General features: G+C 52.0%; 2 protein-coding genes across 2 annotated transcripts; one reads left to right on the top strand and one right to left on the bottom strand.

Moving 5' to 3' along the window:
• Positions 1-3,443: 3,443 nt before the first annotated feature.
• On the bottom strand, positions 3,444-7,782 carry LOC100899825 (acylamino-acid-releasing enzyme). The gene is made up of 11 exons (XM_029110592.1): positions 7,667-7,782; positions 7,200-7,429; positions 6,265-6,431; positions 5,725-6,091; positions 5,307-5,600; positions 5,013-5,188; positions 4,723-4,878; positions 4,424-4,619; positions 4,175-4,333; positions 3,836-4,032; positions 3,444-3,746 (listed from the first exon to the last, which is right to left on the bottom strand). The coding sequence occupies exons 4-11, from the start codon at positions 6,059-6,061 to the stop codon at positions 3,534-3,536; spliced, it is 1,728 nt and encodes a 575-aa protein (XP_028966425.1). The 5' UTR covers positions 6,062-6,091; positions 6,265-6,431; positions 7,200-7,429; positions 7,667-7,782; the 3' UTR covers positions 3,444-3,533.
• Positions 7,783-8,278: 496 nt separating this feature from the next.
• On the top strand, positions 8,279-10,446 carry LOC100904696 (pentatricopeptide repeat-containing protein 2, mitochondrial). The gene is made up of 4 exons (XM_003740285.2): positions 8,279-8,391; positions 8,865-9,835; positions 10,032-10,206; positions 10,294-10,446. Exons 2-4 carry the CDS (start codon positions 8,901-8,903, stop codon positions 10,369-10,371), a joined length of 1,188 nt encoding a protein of 395 aa, XP_003740333.1. The 5' UTR covers positions 8,279-8,391; positions 8,865-8,900; the 3' UTR covers positions 10,372-10,446.
• The last annotated feature ends 5,123 nt before the right edge of the window (positions 10,447-15,569 follow it).

Below are 15,569 nucleotides of genomic sequence, written 5' to 3'. Positions count from 1 at the left end.
TGCATTTTGGGAATTTTTGTGCGAGTCGCAGCCACAACTTCTTCTATCTGGGTCGATGTTCCACTATTTAATCTCCGTGGTGGACAACAAGGAGATGGGATCTTCAGCGCATTCGCATTTCTGAACTCTCAGCGCCGGTCTTGTGCTGTCGTCTCTCGTTCCCTCGTTCGCTCGCCAGCCAGCAGCAGCACAGAGAACCACAACAGAGGACCCTGTTTTTATTTACTTCGCTACCGTCGACGGAAGGGGCGGAGCTTCCGCTTGAATTCTTGGCGCCACCAAAAGGCACTGCCTGCGTGGATGGTACAGCGATTGGGCACCGCAGCGATTCGTGAGAGCGGCGAGCGTCGATGAATGCATACATTGTATGTAGATCCGCTGCGGTGCCCCTCCCGGTTTCCCACTCTTGGGAGGACGGGCGACGCGGTGTCGAGCCGATCAGCATCGCGTCGGGGATGGCACAGCTCCCCACACGAGCCGGCACAGAAATATGGAGCCTGAGACTCGAGAATCAGATGACTACTGGAAGTCATCAGAGACCAGCACGAGCTTTAAAGGACAGGGTCCATAGAACAGATCAAGCCGGGGCCCGACACGTGTCTCATTGCGATCCCAGGATGGATAGTCGGATCACTTCGCGGCTCGCAGAGGTCATGGCTCCGCGAAGGAGCGGAACGCATCGATGTCCCCCATCAGCAGTTGCTCTGGTCAGGCGTTTCACCGGCGGCACTCCTTGCACCGAATAACGCGGCTCCAGAGAATTTTTGCCGTTCGAGCGCACCGAACAAACTTACCCCGAGTCCGGGTTTGGTCTTGTCGCTGTCATTGCGTCGAACATTGCCGTTCGGACTCCAGTGGAGCTTGAACTGACTAGGGAGCGCCATCCATCGCGAGGGAAAACTCGAGTAGAATGCACGCGACTCCGGATTCGAGGCTGACTCATGGTTCTGGTGCAGATATATGCACCAGGATGTCGGAATGTGCGGAGAAAGATTCGAAATATGCTTCCGAAAAATTGAGCCGCGAGCATAGGAAAAGTCAATCGAATGGCGGACATCGGTGTCTTCTCGGCGCGAATTCTGCAGAAGCCGCGCCGCTGCCCGAGCTCATTAAACACTCAAAACCTTGTCATTTCGATTCAAACGAGTGGCCTATCCCACATCCATGAGAGCTGTTCAATTTAAAAAGGCGACTTATTCAGCTACTCCGGAGAGAAGCCGCGGGATCGAAAGACCGCTTGCAAACAGATGGGGACCTCCTTTCGGAATTAATTTCCCTTCAGATACTTTCTTTACTCGGTTCTACGAGAGATTCCGGAGTATTTCGCATGATGCGTCCACATTTCCCAGCGGAAGCATTTTTAAGCGTATGGTCTCGAACGGATATCGCCGAAAGCTCTGCTTTTCGGGAGGTCAATCACTTGTCAAAAGACATTTCGAAGGCTGGAATTCGCCGTGGAGAGTCATCGGCAGTCAAACTTCCTGAGCTACGCCGCGCGTCATCCGATCTAGGATGATTTCCTAGCGAAGGACACAGAGATAACCGACCGATTCTCGAATGGTATCATCGCTGGCGGATCGAAGGACAGAGAACGCTGGCAGCAGAAGTCTAAATGGAAGCCATCGGTATTGATCGCCCTCTACTCGCGGTCACTTCGAGCAGGACACCGCCAGAATCTCGTGTCTGGCGGAGTCCCTCGATTGTCCCTTCGATTGGAGCGTTCGAAAAAAGGACGTGATCCCGCTCCCATGCTGTCGACTACGATTCGTCTCCACTGAAACCTGTGTCGGTCTTCCTCGCTGTCGTTGCTGAGTGCGTACGGGCTGTCGAGCATATGATCATATGGATTCTTAGTCTCCATGCGTGATCAGTACCGTCTGACCCCTTCGATTGAGAGTACGGGCTGCAGCAGCTTCGATACCGCGCGACGCGCGATGCCTTTCCTCAACGATATCCCCAACGACTTTCCCGTACCCAAGGCGTTCGCTCAGGTTCAAGGATCGATGGCAATGATGTATATCATGGATATGTGACAAATGAACTTCGCATTCGGAGTCCGGACTTCGTCAACGAGATCGAGCCTGTCGTATCTCGAAACTGGATAACCGGCGCCTGCTGAAATGGGCGAGGCGTGGAATCGGAATACCCGGCTCTATAGGTGAAACTGTCTTCTTTACCTGAAGCGCTGCGAGGATCTTCTCCAGGCTAGTCGACATGAGTCGAGCCTGCCGACAAGCCCCGTGCTCGACGACGGATGAGGCGAATCACTTCGTTCACCTCGCCATCTCGATGAAGGTCTCCTCAGGCCTCTGGCCCACTCTCACACCGCGACGGCACCCCAGGGAAACCTCACCATACATTCGGTCGCAGCGATCGCGAAAATTCTACAATGAATGCACGCAGGGAGTCACGGGCATTTCGGAAACCGATTCGCCACACAGCTTCGCAGAAAACCTTAACGGTCTCTCCCTCAGATCTCGGCGCCTACTCGTCCGGCGCCACAACGACAAAGTAAAGCTCGATAGTGTCCCGAAAAGTGCCTCCACAGATAGGCTGTTTTCTCGGATTTTCCGTCTCGAGTAAAGATGAATGTTGATGCAGAGGAGCGAACGCGAGACCTTATCACTCTTCGTCCAGTTCCAGGATCCATGGAGAGAATGATCGGCTTTCTTTACCGGCTACGGCCCAACCTTCGAGCGATTCGTCTGATCGCTGCTGCGTTCACTCCTTCGCGTTTTCCTCGGGAACAAAGAGGGCTCTCCTCGACATAAGGACAAATATGAGATATGAATTCTCCGGAAACGAGTATGCTTGCGAGAACTAGAGGAAATTCGAGGAGCATTCCGTTCACGACGATCGAAGTTCGAAATTTCGCGAACGAGCCGAGGAGATTTTCAGGTCATAAACACAAAACGAGCTGGCAAGCTTCAGAGCAGCGATTTCGTCAGCCGCAGAGTAATGAGTAGAGCTCGCGTACCTGAGGGCGAAACCGTGAGCGAAGAGATCCGCATACCAGGGAGAAATTGCCATTTCCCCAAATCTGTGACAATCACGCCAGGACGTATGTATATATGCCGAATACGGGGAAGATGTTCACTCGGGTGTGTCGTGAGGGGGAGGCCTCCACCGACATGGTCCTCACCAATGGGTAACGGATGATCCCCGTGGACTCCATCAGTCATCAGTCATCACAAATGAATTGAGGGGTAAGCGGCGCTCCTGGATACCTGGTTGGGCTGGTGGAGGGCAATGCTTAAAGAGACGAAACCTTGGGAATCGAAATCTATCCTACATTGTTTTCTGTCTGATGTATTTCGGAGGTTCAATTAGCTCGTCCGGCCCTGAAACGGAGGCTGTGTAGGGTCGGAATCTTTGGTCGTTTGGAATTTTACGCCGACCATGTGAATCCGGGCGGAAGGGGAGAATACGCAGAACACACCAGAAGGTCGGAATGGCAGATACAGAGCCCTCCCAGTTCATTTTAAGAGACATTATAATCATAGAAGATATTTTGTCATGTACGAGAAGCAAAACTATGGCCTCGAGATGTATCTCTCGAACCACTCAACACTCGAGATATACGCATCGCTTTCGTGCTTCACTTTTGACAGAGAGTGGTTGTCGTCGTACATCTTGCACTTTGTATCGACTCCTCTAGCTCGAAGGTGTTTAAAGAGTTGGATGCCCTGACCCTTATCCACACGTTGATCTTTCAAACCCAGGAAGAAGAAACACGGCGCCGTGATCTGGAACGGGAATCGAGCCTCAATCAGCTGCTACAGTGTATTTCCATTCACATTTCGTCTACGACATCTAATACGTAAAGTTCTTTCACCTTATGTGCGTGCGACATGGGACTGACGGACAATGCCTGGGCCAGATCGTTACGCGAAGGCAAACTGTCATGCTTGAATTTCCCTTCGCAGCCCGCTTCGTACCAGCACCAGTCGGGAATATCGGTCGGGCCCATCATTGACAACGAACAGACGGGATTCCGGAGAGCAGCCGCTTTGAACGCAGACGGGTATTGACCTTTTTTGACGAGAAGAAGAGATTCACGTCAGGAGATTCGCGTCAGGAGATCGCTCCGGAGTTGAGAATTAGAGAGCGTGGGGAATATGTGCGATCTCACGTCAGCCGCAGGCTCGGATTTTCTTATAGAGGTTCAACAGACCTACGAGATGCGCCGACAAGAATCCACCATGGCTTCCTCCGAACAGCACGGCAGTCGACTTGTAGCGTTCGTTGACAGCTGCCGCGGCTTGGAAGACATCCTTCACATCGACGTCACCAATGCGCCCCGGTAAGCTTCGGAGATTGACTTCTCCGAAACCTGAGAATCCGATGCTCTCTTAGAGCCCTTGACCCGAGGGCCTCGCTGATTGGAATTTGTTTCACAAGAATATTCTGCACACTCGCTCACCGACAGATCCTCTGTAATTCACAAACAGTACTCCGTATCCACAGTCGACGAAGAATTGCACCGTCTTCATGTAGCCGAGCGTGCTCACAGCATGCGGTCCGCCATGGGGGGAGACGATCAGCGGCAAGTTTTTGTCAACATTTCCGTAGATGTGGATAGCTTCAAAAAAGTGGTCCGGTGCGTCTGCGGGTCGCAACTGCGGAGCAAAAGAGACTCAGTACAGGGCGCGAGAGAAAAAACGTGGTACTCGATTTTCTCTCAGTCAGTGAAATCGCCCTCCGTGGTCCTGAGTGGCTTACTTTCATGAGTTCCCATTTGGTATTAGGTACGTCGATTGGGTCAGTGACCGTGAGCCAATCGATCGAGTCGCCTCCCACTTTTCCCACAATTACATGAGGCTTGATCGAAGGCGACGAGCGCGACGCCAGAACGTATCCATTGTGAATGTCGAAAAGCTGGAAAGGGTCTACGGATTATTCATCAGGCTTCACTGGAGGGCTATACCGATTGATATAAATCAATCCAGCTAGAGACGGATAGCCCGGAGAAGACGTCTCTCTGGAGAAAGTCTAGCTAGCAGAGTACTCACACTCCAAGCGCCGTATTCCTCGTCTGCGGTTTCGTTGACGACAGTGCCGAGTTCGAGATCGATTCTGAGAATGACCAACCTGGAGTGCCATATCGAGTTGAAGAGAAGTGTTTTACCGTCGTCAAGAATACATCTGTCCATCAACTTCGGCATGTACAGGCCGGGGAACTCGTTCTCTGCAAGACAAAGATTTTCAACCTCGACGACCTACCGGAGAAACGATTCTTCGGGAAGCATGACAGAATCATGGCGGAATTCGTGCGGGAAGAAACTCGACGGGTTGCGGAAACGCACCTTTTGGATTCGCAGGAATTTCCACGACAACGATGGGGTCTCTCTTGTCTGAAGCCCAATTGATTTTGAGAAGTTCGGCAGCCATTTGATGAGGTCCGCCGACTTCATTTTGGAGGAAGACGAGTGTTTTCCCTGATTGATCGAATCTGGGGCAGAAAGCGCATTTATCCGGCGCGGAGATACTCTCGAAGGTCTTGGACTTGATGTGGTAATAGAAGAGACTTTGGAGACGATTGTTGCAGAATATCGAGCCAAGCCTGTAAGGTGTGTTCAGCCGTTCGACACCGACGATGCCTGGAAACCACGACCGCAAACGCTCAGCCTCACAATTCGACTAAGCCGCGTTCTTCCAGTCCACTGTGCGGTGAACCGCAAGTATCCGACAGCAGAGTGGAGAGCTCATACGTGGCTGACGTACCTTCGCTATCCACAGTGAAGATTGCCTGCCCGAGACTATAATCGGACTTTTCAATTACTTGAGCCCGCATGTCTTCGATATTCAGGAGGACGATAACAGGACACGCGCTGCCTTCGAGTTGTTCACCCCAATCTCCCCTCCAGGAGAACAAGTCGCCTGAGAATATTCGGAAGCTCGGGAAACAATTCGCACACGGGAACGACCTCTCGACAGAAACAAATACCAAGACTTCAATCACTTCAATCACCGATAGCGCTCTCTGGAGGTGGTTTCCTCGTGAAGTAAGACTCGGGCTTCGGTTCCCTCTTCTCGGCAACAAACAAGAGCGTCTTGCCATCCGGAGACCATCTGACCGAGGGCATATCACCTGCGAATTATTGGAGAATGTATCTAAGCGAGAGCGGGTCCGCATGAGATGCGCTCAATATGAAGCTCTGAATGGTTAGTCCCAGGTGCTGTTGCTCACGAGATCCTGGAGCTTTCGGAATCGCCCAAAGACACCGAGCACCGAGCGCAAACGAGTTCGAATTCCTGACGCACCTTTCGCTAGAATTTTTCCATGGAGTGCGGCGAAATTACAGTCGTAAACGCCCAATCGAGTCTCCGCTCGCCAGATTTCGATGAATTCGGATTTCTTCTCGCCAACCATAACCTCTTTCGCCACCGCTCGCAATAGGCTGTCTGACTCGGCGTCTACTGAGAAGATTCTGTGAAAAGCATTCGGAAGCGGTCACCGGAGACGTACGAGGAGCCCGAGCTCAAACAATCTAGGACGCCGTGCGCGATAATCTTTCTGCGCCGCATCCTCCAAAAGGAAGGAGAGCGTAAGAAGATGCGGAGTTTGATAATTCCCCGGAGAATTTCTCCTGTCCCTCAGCCTCTCCTATGAATAGCGGTGTCAATCCGCGCTCTGCACAACAGTGGACGAGAGAGCAACACCTCCCAAACTAGACGTACGACTTCGTCGGAATGCTGGGTCATTTGAAGAACTCAGAGTAGTGCTCCTCCCCTTGAGCTGCGAGGTACCAGGGGCGGGGAAGAATATTGCGGAGATCAACAGTTCCAAGCAAGCGGATAGTCGCCCTCCGGGAACCAGTGCCTGGTCGATATCATCGGGTATCCATCAGATATCCTATTCCATATTATCAAAAGCCCTCTTCCTCCGGTTCGATGTTCCCTACCGATATGATGTTTATTTCAGATGGCGAATCCTGAACACTGTTCCCGATTGCGACGGAATACTGACCCACCGTGCAAACTTCAATCGAGCTTCGAGCTCCTGCGCATCGAGCACGAGCATTGCAGTCATAGAATGTATCCCCTCTCGACGCTGTCTCGAGGGCGGGAATCGCGAGGCGGTTCTCGGTTCCCCGTGTCGAGGAGAGGAGGAGTTCGAAACTTCCGCTCCCCGAGGCCGCGAATTCCTCTCATTCGAACGAGACTCCCAGAAGGTCGATAATAATCATCGGACTCACATGCTTTCGTTGACTTCTTTGGCCGGTTGAATCATATTGAAGGACGGTTTCGGGCCTCCACCGAAAGCTATCGATATGGTTTCGTAGGTAACCCGCTTTTCCATGTCCACATCGGTTAAAGTCCATCTTGTCGTCACTTTGATTTGCGTTGGATCAACTTTAATTTTTCCTTCGGTGGGGGTCGGCTCTCCATCATTCTTCCGATAGAGTCCCACCAATTCCTCAATGCGCTAAAGGACCAAAAAGGAGGAAGTCGAATATCACCCTTCATATGTAAATTGATAAGAGACTCCCGATCCTAGTTGAGACACTGACGCGAAGCCGGTGAGAATGCCGCAATATCAACCATCGTCGGCGTCGTGCACTGCGTCGGTGCGTTTTTTCATCGATATGGCGCAAGCCTCGTCTATAAGCCGGTCGAATTTTACGCTTGGACCTCTCAAGCACGAGACGGATGGAACTCTCACCTCTCTTTTGTTCCTGATGTCCTCCTCCATCGTAGACATTTTCAATCTCGAAGCTTCGACTGCCAACGAGCGAATGACCCCTTCATAAGCCGCACAATCGCCAGGGAAAATAGCGCAGTTCGATAGCAGCCGCTTTTCGATTCGACACATGCTTACGTTCCCTCAAAAGCTCCGAAAATTCTAAGGATGGGCTTGGAAGGCGCCTGGCGAGGGTAAATTGATGGAACAGGTACCACCCATGGAACTAAACTTTTAACAGGGAGCTCCGTGACCGGGTCACGGAGCTCCCCATAGACTTCCATGGAGTGTTCCATAACTGGTCTCCCCCAAATAAACTGGGGGTCTATGAGAATTTCCCTCAGGTGTTCCACAACTGGTACTTTTCCCCCACTCTATGCCCAGCATTGCGCGGTTGAAGAGATAACGGGCAAGATGATTGGTAGAGAGGCTTATTCCCATCTAAGAGGTCAAAATCAAGACATCGAGCGACTCTCGAAAGTTTCATCGTCCACAGGATTTTCCGCTAAAGGCCTCCCGGTGCCGGCGTTATTCCCATCTCGTGGAGAGAGCAAGGAAAACATCGCGGCTATCCGTCGGTCTCTCTACTGTTCCACGAACTCATTCCTCAGGGGATCGAATGTTCCTCATTCTCTTTGGATATCATCGGTGAATTATCAGCTGCTCAGATATCTCAAAGCTTGGTGATCGCGACAGGCCCGGAAAAAGTAAGGAAAACCTAGGAGCTCGCTCCGTTGTGAAAAGGTCGAAGTGAACTTGAATATTCAGGAGAGTCGGAGCTCGGCTCGACAATCGTGTAGAGAAATCCATTCTGCCCGTCTGCCGTCCATCGGAGCTTGGAGGACGAGCTCCGTAGCCCAATGAAGGAGTGGGTTCGAGCCGGCTCTGACTGAGTAAACAATCGGCTCTCTTCGAAAATGTCGTGAGCCCGTCCACATCGAACAGTGCGCGAAACCCCCTCGAGGGCTCGGGGGCGCGATCCTCGGGGCTCGGTTGGGCGCCGCGTCGATCGTCCTCAAGCCTTGCCTATGTATTGCGATGTTAAAGCCGTATTCAGGAACTGGCAATGTCTCGTGGGTCTCTGTGTGTGACAGGAGACAACCTCGTGCGCGATTCTACGGAATATGGAAGGTTATCTTTCGAAATTCTACCTAACGGCTCGTTTCCCGCTCCATTGCAGTTGGATTCGACGAATCCGGATCTCTGTTGATGTGTCATGTCTTCATTGACGTTCCGGACCGTGTTCCACGGTTTCCGAGCCACAGCCATCCCACGGAATATCCTCCGCAATCCGGCAACCATCTGCGCCAGGAGTCTCTACAGCGCTCATTCACTAGGATTGGACAGATTCAATGAGGATCGGCAACGGGTCTTCGCTCACCTCGGTCCTCGCAAAGCAGAGTATTTTTCGCAATTCTGGGAAAGCTTCAAAGAGGACCGCAAGTCCAGTGAGACGATGGTTTTCACCGGAGACCTGAAAAACGTAGTGCAGCTCTCCGAAACAGACGAGGATATCGAACTCTGTATACGGATGATGCGGATTTTCCATAAACAAAACCAGGACCTCCGATTCGGCACGTTTTCGTTTGGTCCTGTGGTCCTGCGGCTCCTGTACGTCCTCGACAAGCCCGACGTCGTCATACAGGTCTTGAAAGATCCCGAGTTGCACGGATTCTTTGACCAGACTGCCTCGTACCAGTTAGCGATGGATCTTCTCTACAAAAGAGCCCGATACCAAGAAGTCATAGATCTGTTCGAGCACATGCGCAGTCGCCAAGTTTTCGGGACGCGCTTCCCCAGAGACTGTGTCGTCCTGGTGTTGGGGGCCTGCTATCAGTTGGGCACTAGAGGGGCCTATGATTTCGCGCTCAAGCTCGTCGCCGAGGGCAGAGAGAGCGGGGCTCGAATTCTCCGGAAAGGTCTAACCTTCACGGCAGCATTGGCACTCAAAATGCAAGAACCGAAAGTCGCAATGGAACTCTTGGCGCTCACGGCACAGATGAATTACATATCTGTTCGCAATCTGAGACTTATCGCACTGAGCCACATGGATCTTTACGAAGAGATTTTCCTCGTGCTCAGATCCATCGTGCACCAGTATCATCATTTACGTCACGATCATTCCGGAATATGCCCGGACACTATCGACAGGTGAGACCAGATCTAGATGCGTGTACGGCAGCGCCGACCGGCTGGGACTGTTCAGCTTCGGTGTCAGTGCGGACCGGCAACTCTGAATCAGTCGAGGAAGAGTCCGTCGTCTGGAGTCCGTACGCTCGCCGTGGTCTCGCTGCGTCAGATGCAATCCCTCGGATACCTAATAATTCGATCCCTCCCTACGATGCAGGATCCGGGAGAATCTCGAGAAGAAAGGTGATCCGGAGAGACTCCAGCTATTCTCACAATTGCAACGAGCGCTCAAAGAAGGCAATCACATATCAGAGGACAGCCTCGATGAAGTATTGGAACGTCCGATGGAGCACAAATCGCGGGACACCAATCCGCCTCTCGCAATGTTCAAGGTGAGTCCGCTTCATCATTTCAGTGAATGCATGGAGTCACATCTAGTATTTTCAAGGGTAGAAATGCAGCATCGCTTTTCCTTGCAGGAGAGGACCATCAGACCACCGCCGTCGCTCAGGCCCCGAAGCCCTCCATCGGATGTCGGGTCAAGTTCGAAAGACTGACCTCTTTGAAAGCTGTGAATTGCACTAGATTTTTGAATTGGTCGCGAAAAACATAAGAATCCGGCAGGTTCCAGTCATGTACAGTCCATGCTTACTATTCGTCTCCTTCGGGAAGTCCCGTTTCAATTCATACCTTCCCGCCTCAAAATAATCATGTCTCGGACTTGTATCCGTCTTCGTCATCGGACGGCCCAGCGTACCTCCCTCGTCTGATCAGCGCGTAGCCCAGTTCCAAATGAGGAGGGTATTCCCGCCGAGAGCAATTCTTTGTTCCTTCCTCGAACTGTGTGACATTTGGGGAGGTGCTATCATCCGTAGACTCTCCCGAGCTTCGGGTGACATCGACACCGAAGAAAGAACATGCAGTCAGTCGAGATCTCGGCTCACGGATGCCTCATCAGAGGGGGGGTCTCGCATAGAATAGCGAGGCTGTGACAAGGGGAAACGGTCTTTCAATCCATGCGGTTGGATCTGGTCCGAGCAGGGCGGAAGGCTCGAACCTTAGGTAGTCACCTGAGCGGGCTTCATGGAATTCCTTGTTGTGTCCATACTTTAGGGATATGGTCCTGGTTGTTCGAGTCTTGGGATGGCTGGAACTAATTTTCGAAGATGATCTAGAGGGAGCTTCGCCGACCTCCACAATCGTGGGAAAGTCATCGTTGGCCGCTCTTCAGATTTCCCCGTGACAGCTGATCCGCTCAGTGTCCGGGATATGATCCCAGGATTTCCCACGGGAGGGGCGGTCAAAGTATCCTGGAAAGTTCCTGTTTGTCGCCCCAAGATCCATATGCACCGACTATCGTTCAGGACCCTTCAAAACAATCAGGACTCTGAAGATGATCGGAGAGCATTACTGCTCCGTTTGAGTAAAGAAATACGCCGAGAAGCACTGAAGTTGTTTCCTGGAGTGTTTGCGGAGGAAAAGGCAGGATTCCAAGAAGAGATGTATAATCTACTTCCGGGGGCGCATATACCCCTCCGGAGGCTCATGACAGGCAATCTTGGACCAATACCGACTGGAAAAAAAACATCACGGTGCAAATCGATAGTCGTCCGATGTATGTGATGCTCGGGGCTTTGTCTCGTCCACCGAAACTCGAAATGTGATAGCGTTGCCGGGAAGGAATTCCAGTGAGTAGGGAGCGCCGACAGTCCCGATATCCGATCGGGACAGGCCCTCTTGTCGACGGAGCTCAGTTTTTTCTTCCGAGAAGAAAGGTCGAGCATGCCATAGACTCGAGGCAACATCCTCTATGAAACGCCTCAACTGGGAGGAGGAATCGCATCGTGACTGCTCTTCCGAGGACGCCATGCAGGCATCCTGAGAAGAAGAATCAAGTTGGACATTTGAAAGATGTGGCGTGCCATACCGATCGAGCACCGGGATTTAGCACAGGGAAACTTCATGGGTATTTCCCACCCAGCGGTCGTCGCATTGCATCGGGAACTCGCAGGGAAGAGCAACGTGGCGGCCACTTCTATCGATGCCGCAGTCTTTTGCGGAAGGGAGTCAGTATGGCTATCCGAGATCGCAGGCGTTGCTTGACGAGCGCAAGCTCCCAGTTGGAGCCTTCCAAGGTGCGTGGGAAGACCCTTTGTCCGAAGAGGAAGAGCTGCTCTACGCTTGCTAGGTGACACAGGACCAGGAGATGAAAGTTGTGCACGAGGATCGAATAGACGACTCTGGCAGCACAGCTGATGGACAATACCAGAAATGCAAGTGGAGCGTCATTCCGGGAATTGCGCCAATAACGACAGAACTCCAGGGAATAAATTGAAACCAAGAGCAGCGTGGACCCGAGCTCACTGAGAAAGTATGTGCTCGAATCACCGCCGTCGATTGGAGCCACACCGGAAGCAGATCAGCAACTGGCTCAGCTCGCCAGGGGCTGAGCACGGAGAGGATCGACTCAGACCGAGCATTCGTTCATGTACGGAAGGGGGGCTCCAACGCCGACTCCGATAGTAGGAAGGCAGCAGGATAGGAGATATCCAGAACGACAACGAAAACCGCCGAATAAATGAATATCCTTCCATATAAGAGGCTAGGTGTATTGTCTGGGTGAGCAGCCATGATCTGAGCTGAGGGAGGTTAGCCGATTTCCTCGAGAGCATGTGCGAGGGAGGAGGGCACTCATGAGAGGAAAAATACGTAATTTCAGGGAGTCTGAAAGCATCGCCCATCCAATGAAACGGGACGGAAGAAGTGCATCGTCGGATCGCAGTCGCAGAACCTGGCGGAGATGTGTAGTTTTTGCTCATCCATCAGGAAGTGGGGGAGGAGGGCCATATTCCCGACAGATCACGAGACTACACAGGGCACACCCCGTTTAGGAAAAACCCGTTACAGAGCGAACACGCTCTCCGATGCCCGGGGCTCATCGATACCCATATCAACTCTCAAAAAGCAAGGGCACCGTCGGCGTGGTTTTAATGGAGCGGCCGAGGAACTTTAAGCCATGGGTTCGCAGATACTTCAGGCCGCGGGAACTCGCGACCGAATTCGATTTATCGTGTCTGAGAGGGGTGGGGCGCGAAGCTCCCTGGGGAATCATCCAAGAATCGCTGATCGCGGAATTGATCGAGGAGCCGAATTCGCCAAACGCGAATTCGGTGTTGCTAGTGAAGGAACGGGATAGATTCCTGGGGATGTACATCGATCATGACCGAAAACTCTCATAGACCAGCGGTGTTTCGGGAGTTCATGTCGAGAGTTCAGAAAATAATTGGAGATGAGACGACGCCGACGTTTCCTTTCGTCGACGACCTGATCACGGCAGCAGATCCCTATGCGACCCCCGCTCGAGGGTTCCGACTGCCTACAATTCCTGTGTCGGAGCGGTATTTAGGTGTCGATCCGCCCCTTCCTCGAGTTATCGACCGGCCCCACCTCCCTCCTGGATCCGCCGATGCATGACCAGATGGAGTAGTCGAGTATTCAATTTTGCATATCCCGAGCAAAGGAACTGTCGTCGATTACGATTGGTCAAGCGGACGATGAGATGAAAGATCCCGATGACAATCGAAGTTTCGACACCTGACTGCGCGCTCCCTGCGGTGCGCGATGCTCAGCATTCGGCATGCAAGGACTCGGTGCCGTCTCGCTTGTTTCTCTGATCTTTATTTCCCAGTGGAGAGAGCTGCATCCTAGCGAAAGAAAGGTGGAGAGACCTCAAATAAACGAGACATCCGAGGAACCTGAATCATACACGATATTCCGATTCTCATAGGAACGCTGATATTCCGACGCTGCCGCGCGACTCGTCTCTCGCCTGGCGAATGTGAATTGTTCCCCTTGGAAGGTCGCGCTCCGACACTCGTAGTTTCTGGATGAGCAAGCTCTCCCCAACTCAATAGGTTCCTACGAAATGGACGATGAGATATGAGATCATGACGACAATCAGGGGATACTTCAGCAATGAGTCAAAACGACGAGCTTCGCGCTGAATTTGATCCTCGTCAGGTTGACCGTGGCTCCTGAAGAAACTCTTCGCTCCTTCACTCTTTGACTCGGTGCGTTTAAGATTTCCAACGATCGTCTCTCGGAGCGGAGTTACGATGAAGAATGCGGGCTGAAAAGTACATAGTAGCACACATAATTCAGTCTCGATGTTCCGGGAACGATTCACCGCGATCGTCCAGTCACCGCGATCGGGAGAGAATCGAGCAGTCGCGGAGAGGCAGGCGAGGAGTCTGCTGCTCCACTCGAGGCAGTTTCCTTCATTCTCAAGAGTAGGAGCGGAATTCGTAGTTTTTGCTCTCTTCGATCGTGATCCATCGACACCCTCCTCGAGACGGAATCCTGCGAGCACTACTGGCTAACAGTATTCCATTCGTCTGTTTGGTAGGTCGGGCTGACGAATTGTGAAGTCCCAATGATGAGATGCGGCACAGAACCAAAAAGGTGGAAGGTCGCAAAAAAATCCATTTTTGCATTGGGATTTGGGAAGAAATATGAAATACTGCCTCTCCGTGTCGAACGAGTCTCTCTCAAGACCCGCGCGAGACTGATGAGCTCAACGCCAAAGGCTCGCATGTATCTGAGGATCCATCCTGTTTGCATACCAGTCGATCATGGGGGGGAAATGGCTCAATCCCATATCAGCTGCGAATGATTCTCATAATAATCCTCATCCACAGACTGTACCTTTTCTCGTTCGAAACGTTCGGTCGCCCTCTTGCTAGCAATGCGTCTGAGACGACACAGGTACCAATGCACCGCAATCGGTTCCAGGGTTACTAAAATCATGAAGACCATATCGCAGAGAAGAAATTGGTCGAGATACTGCAAGTGGACGTGAGAGAGGAATATCAGGGCTATCTCTCGGAGGGGTCGACTCGCTATGAGGAAATGTACCGGCATGGGAACCTTGAGGAGTATTCACCGTCATGATGTTCGCTCGAGGGAGCCCCACACTCAATGAGCCGTATATGGTGTAGAATGAAAGCAACACCGACGTGATAAGAATTATACGCTCCGAAAACGACCGAATGTTCATGAAAAGAGAGGTCACACCCACGATGGCTAGAAGTATGCATGGGAGGTAGGCATTGTAGAACATGTTGGTCAGAAGACGGTGGAATTTGATTTCCAGTCTCACTCCCTGGAAGCGATGGAACAGCGCGGAACCTGTGATCGGGAAAAACATCAAGACAGACGGAGAGACAAGGCCATCACCGCATCGGCATGCCTGTTTCGGGAAGCTCCGCAAGCTGGCTATCCGCGGATAACGAGCGCGAACCTTGCAGCGTCGTCCAATCAGGCGGGAAAGACCAATGGACACCCGAGTCTTCGTACTGGTGGAATTCAACTCGGTACTCCAACATTTTGAGAAGATTATTACGATTGTCGGCAGCATCCCCTCGATTGACTTTCCAGGTGAGCTTCAATCGAGTATCGTCCTCGGTATCTGTCAGTGAGCGCCGCAACATCATAGCATTAGCGTACCCATGTAAGGGCGAAATGAGAATGAAAGCTTAAAAACTGCGCCCTTACAGCTGCTTATGGTGAGAGGACAGGTCTGCACATCGAAAGGATAATTGTCGAAATCCGTCTTACAATTGATCGTTCCTTGCTGGCTGGAATGGATGGCATAGATTTCCCGGTACGATGGATTGAAATTACATGCAGGGAATCCGACCGACAGGGAGCGTGGAGAAACCCCCATATTGGAGCCGTTCTGAACTTTTCCCCACAT

The sequence above is a fragment of the Galendromus occidentalis genome, unplaced genomic scaffold (genome assembly GCF_000255335.2).
Source record: "Galendromus occidentalis unplaced genomic scaffold, Mocc_1.1 scf7180000076870, whole genome shotgun sequence".
NCBI classification, from domain to species: Eukaryota; Metazoa; Arthropoda; class Arachnida; order Mesostigmata; family Phytoseiidae; genus Galendromus; species Galendromus occidentalis.
Note: the sequence above shows the minus strand (reverse complement) of the source record. Positions and strands in the feature narration are given on the sequence as shown.